Here is a 4885-nt window from a genome sequence, read left to right as displayed (position 1 = left end):
TTCCAAGCCTCAAACCACAACATGTACTTAGAAGGTAATTAACAATTACCACCAAAAAGACAGAAGATTTTTGTGCATTTCAACACTCATTAATCTGAGCTGCTGTTGACAGGAACTGAAAACTTTAAAGTGGAGGGGAGAACCTGAGTGTCCCAGTAGGAAGAAATATTCTCTCATATAACTTGGGCAACAGCCACAGGTTAACTTCTGTGGTTAAGTGTTTTTAATCCTTGTCAGGATTGCAGTGCAGGAAAATTAAGGAAAATAAGAATTCTGGTAATAATAATGGAATAGAAGTTTCACAATGTAAAAGTTAATTTCTTGGTTTGCGTTCCAGGTAGTAGCTGTAAAATAAACCTAGGGAGGTGTGCCCTGAAAACCCCAAAACCAAATTGCTATACTGCACAGCATGATGTGGAACAGCAGCTGTCTATAGAACCTCAAAAACCTGAGCAGGAAGAGCTAAAATCGATCAGTAAGGACTTTGTTGGTGGTTGTTCCTCTCACCTCATATAAAGAGCACAGAGAGGTGGAAGTAGTCAGCAGGTTTTCAACTGAGAATTACTTTCATCTTCATTCCTGTCAGCTCCAGTTCTGCTAAATGCCTGAACACATCCTTATTTATGTACATTCAATCACTGACTTCATTGCGAGATAAAGTTTAGCGCATGCTTAAATGCTTTCTTGAACTAGGGCCAAAAGCTGCTGCTGCTACTAACATCAGTCCCAGAGGGAACTTTGCATCTTTCATTACTTCCTTTATTGTACACCAAGATAGAGGCCAGCTTTGGAAATGTGGTAGGAGTTGATAAATGTCACCTGCCTGTTTAAAGGAGCAGAGCAGAAGTGTTGGATGACAACGCACATACTGTCTTCCTTCCTCTCCTGTCTCACGCCCCTGCACTTTAGTGGTCCTTACTAAGCCAGGGTTGCAGAATGGCAGGAGACTCACTGAGCCACAATGCTGTGTATCCATCTACTGCAGGCTCAGCCTTTAATTCTGAAAAACGAGAGAATAAATGTGGTTAGGTGTTTTGCCCTGTTCTTTCCTGCTTTGAGACTGTTCAGAAGCTTGCTTGTCTCTTTGCTAGAGATATTCATTCAAGGATTTGCTGAAGCGTAACTTACCTTGAGCCACTTTGTTCTTCTTGATTGACACAGGCAAATTCATGCACATACACACCCAGTCCCTCTCTTCTGGGAACACTGATGTAACCCTGCATATTTGTAGAGGAAACAAGCCAAAAACAGGCCAATGCACAGTATTTATAAAATGATCCAAAGCAACTCTACCTTCTTCCCTTTGATGCTGCAGATAGCAACTACAGTCAGTTGGCTGATTGCCTCTGCCTGTCTTTTGTAATGCATTGTGCAGTTTTAATACAAGAGACTTGCTGGGTTGCTGTCAGTGACTAAAATCCAAAATGCTGTCTATGAGAAAAAGTCTGAACCTTATTACTAGGTTAAGTTGCATCGAGGAATAGTGAAAAATGAAGCACTGTTTTGAAAGAGCATCTGATCCTGTTTTCTTCATCTCTTTTCTGACTACAGAGCTCTTCTGTATCTCCCTCAGCCAGTTTCAGAACAGCAGAAAAGCACAGAAATTCAACAGATTATTCTTCAGATAGTAAAAAGCAGAAAACTGAAGAGAAGGAAATAGCAGCTCGTTACGTGAGTAAATTGTCTACACAGTGTATTGTTGAACTTAAGTGTTTCTCTGTAATTTCACCTCATTCCTTCTGCATAACTGATTTTGAAATTAAGAGTCTGATTTTGTACAGATTCTTCCTGCCGCCTCTAACTTCTGTGCTGGGTAGAAGGTTTTGGTGTGAGGATGGATAGTGTTTTTAATGATATAAATACAGAGCACCTGGAAGGTGTGTGAGGAGAGGGCTGCGCTTAGGTTGGGAATTGATAGATCTGGACTCTAGCTTGCCTCTGCTTCTCAATGCAGTGCATCTTTTGGTGAGGATTTTCATCCTATGTCATTGTTGACCAATGTGAAAACAGGGAAGAATGCTATAGCTGTGGCAGCCTGTTAAGAAGAAGCCCTAGAGGTGACCTAAATGCTGAAGCATGGTAAAAGTAAATGCTGTGTTGCATAGTTTTGAGCAGCCTTGCATTTCATCAATTTGTGCTTTCTTAGCACTTAAGAGATGTTTGCATATTAAATAAATGATTTTAATGCGTTGTGATTTTGTCATTGCAGGACAGTGATGGTGAAAAGAGTGATGACAACTTGGTAGTTGATGTTTCCAATGAGGTATACACAATGGTGGATTTTCTGCCTTACAGTGGTGATCGTGGGGGGTCTCTTCAGTGGTTTCTGTGCATATTTGATATATGAAAAAGATTACACCTTTTGCCATAGTAAAGGAGCTTGAAATGCATGAGGGAATCTAGTCAGGTCATCTTTCTTTGGAATGCAAATCAGATAAATAGCACTTACTTCTACAAAGGACCTTTCTGTTTCTTGTATGAACCAAAAATCTGCTTGGGATATAGCCCAACACGGTGGATAGGATGCACCTTGTCATGGTATCTGTGTTTTTCTTCACTCTGGAAAGTGAAAGTCACTTCATGACTTTATTTGGGAACTTTAACAGATCTGCCAAGTGCCTCAAACCTTTACAGATTGTCACCTGACAAATGAGATTTACTTACCTATTTCAATATCCATAGATATTAACATTATTTTTCATTGTTCATGTCACCAAATTTTCAGGCTCTTTAAAAAAAATAAATTCTCTTTCATGATTCATCTCGATTTTACAATTTTATCAGCTAAATCAATTAAGAACACAAGGAAGATGTCACTTTTTATGACAGATCTTCATTCCAAAGTGAGAATTGCTCAGGAGAAGCACTGGTGGCTAGTATGAAGTTCTTATACTAACCCGCAATGCTGATGTTTAGGATCCTTCCTCTCCCCGGGGGAGCCCAACACACTCTCCACGAGAGAATGGCTTGGACAAGACTCGACTGCTGAAGAAAGATGCACCGATTAGTCCAGCGTCTATTGCATCCTCCAGCAGTACTCCTTCCTCCAAATCCAAAGAACTTAGCCTTGTAAGTGCTTCAGAATGCTCCTGACCCATGGTCATAAGCTGAAATACATGGTTACTGGATTTCTGTCTGGACACAGTTTGGATTTCCACAGCTATAAGTAAAGCTCTATGAAGCACTGTTTTACAGTTTGTTTATTTTATCTCTTCAAGGAAATTTAATAAAATAATAATGAGAAAGTCCACAGCCTTTTTTGGGGGGATAGGAAGAGGTTATTTTCACTGGTGGTATGGGTAGATGATGAATGTACTGTGCTGAGAGATGTTTTTCTCCTCCCCCATATGAAAAACTGTCATTCTGAGAATAAATAAAAGTACACAGGGGTTCCTTGAGCTGTTTTTCTGTGCTGTGTTTTATAGCAAATTCGGTTCCCTGCTTGGATGTGATTTGGTTGTTAGCTGTGTTTGAATTACCAAGCCATATACAACAACAATAATTTTTATTTTTCTATCTAAAAAGTAATCTGTCATTTACAAGAGCCTTCTTTGACTTGCATTGCAAATCACAAAGCAAAAAAAAAAAAAAAGCTCTCTGCAAATCTCGGGTGTTCTTTCTTTTCCGTATTGCAACCACAGTTAATCATTTTCCTGAGCTGCACAGTAATTCCCCTCTCAGTTCTTTGCAGGTCAGGGTACCCGATTATTTAAAGAAATAAAATAAACAAAAAGAAATCTCAAAGTGAAGGTATTGCTCCGGAAAGGTGAAGGAGTGACAAATTCAGACGTGAGAGTCAAACCTGGGTGGTTTGTCTGATGAACAAGCTTGTCACAAGAGGGGCACTGCACAGTTCTTGACTTTATACCCATCACTGTCTTCGTCCTGTGTTTCCAGCACCATGTTTGGCCATGAGTTCTTAGTCAGTTGTCGAGATTTTGTAATTGTTCTTGTTCACCTGGCAGTGGCTTCTCACAGAAACTCAAAATTAGAATGGGAGCAGGCCCACCACCAGCAGTGTGAGATCGCCAAGAGGTTTCACATGTGCTGACAGTGTAATGGTCAGTCAGCAATGATTTTCAGTCATTGAACCTCATTCTGAATCATAGAAGTGCCCCTGATGGACAAAGCTGTGGATGCTATAGTTAATTCTCAAAGCCATTCCATCTCTTTCAGTGTCTCTGCCGCTTCTCTTCTTTGCCAGAGACTATTGAAACCCAAACCCAAAAGCTAAATATCACTAATCACACACACCTGGTTGTCACTGGTGCACTTTCCAATCATTGCTAAAAATGTCAAATGACTAACAAACTGTCTTCTTTTTTCCTTTTTGGTGATTAGAATGAGAAATCTACCACTCCTGTGTCTAAATCAAATACCCCAACTCCACGGACTGATGCCCCAACTCCAGGCAGCAACTCCACTCCCGGACTGAGGCCAGTGCCTGGCAAACCCCCAGGTGTGGACCCTCTAGGTTAGTGTCTGTGTATTTCAGTGTTGTGAAACGATGGCCATTTGTCCCTAGCCAGGTTCCCTTTAAATCTACAGTGATGAGGCTGTGTGTTACAGCTGTTTAAACTTGATGCTGAGCTTGTTCCTCTGTAGTTTAATACAGCACGTGCACATACATGTATTTTACTGTTTGACAAACACGTATTTTATGACTCGAGGTTGGGTGTGTGACTTCTCTCTCTTTTTCTTTCTTTCTTTTTTTTTTTTTTCCCCCTTTGAAAGCTTCAGGTCTAAGGACACCTATGGCAGTGCCGTGTCCTTACCCTACTCCGTTTGGGATTGTGCCACATGCTGGTATGAATGGGGAGCTGACCAGCCCTGGAGCTGCATATGCCGGTCTACACAATATTTCCCCTCAGATGAGTGCAGACGC

General features: G+C 40.9%; 1 protein-coding gene across 1 annotated transcript in view; it reads left to right on the top strand.

Annotated features, from left to right (window-relative positions):
• Nucleotides 1–337: 337 nt before the first annotated feature.
• LOC103775161 (transducin-like enhancer protein 4) overlaps nt 338–4885 on the top strand; it is a gene marked incomplete at its 5' end in the record, with an annotated part of 15797 nt that continues 11249 nt past the window's right edge. The window contains 6 exons of the mRNA XM_008942605.1: nt 338–486; nt 1552–1671; nt 2210–2263; nt 2917–3069; nt 4342–4474; nt 4735–4875. Of these exons, the coding sequence (XP_008940853.1) occupies nt 338–486; nt 1552–1671; nt 2210–2263; nt 2917–3069; nt 4342–4474; nt 4735–4875 (750 nt within the window). The remainder of the gene's footprint in view (nt 487–1551; nt 1672–2209; nt 2264–2916; nt 3070–4341; nt 4475–4734; nt 4876–4885) is intronic.

The sequence above is a fragment of the Merops nubicus genome, unplaced genomic scaffold (assembly GCF_000691845.1).
Source record: "Merops nubicus isolate BGI_N331 unplaced genomic scaffold, ASM69184v1 scaffold24336, whole genome shotgun sequence".
In the NCBI taxonomy this organism is placed as follows: domain Eukaryota; kingdom Metazoa; phylum Chordata; class Aves; order Coraciiformes; family Meropidae; genus Merops; species Merops nubicus.
This window is presented reverse-complemented; position numbering and strand designations above follow the sequence as displayed.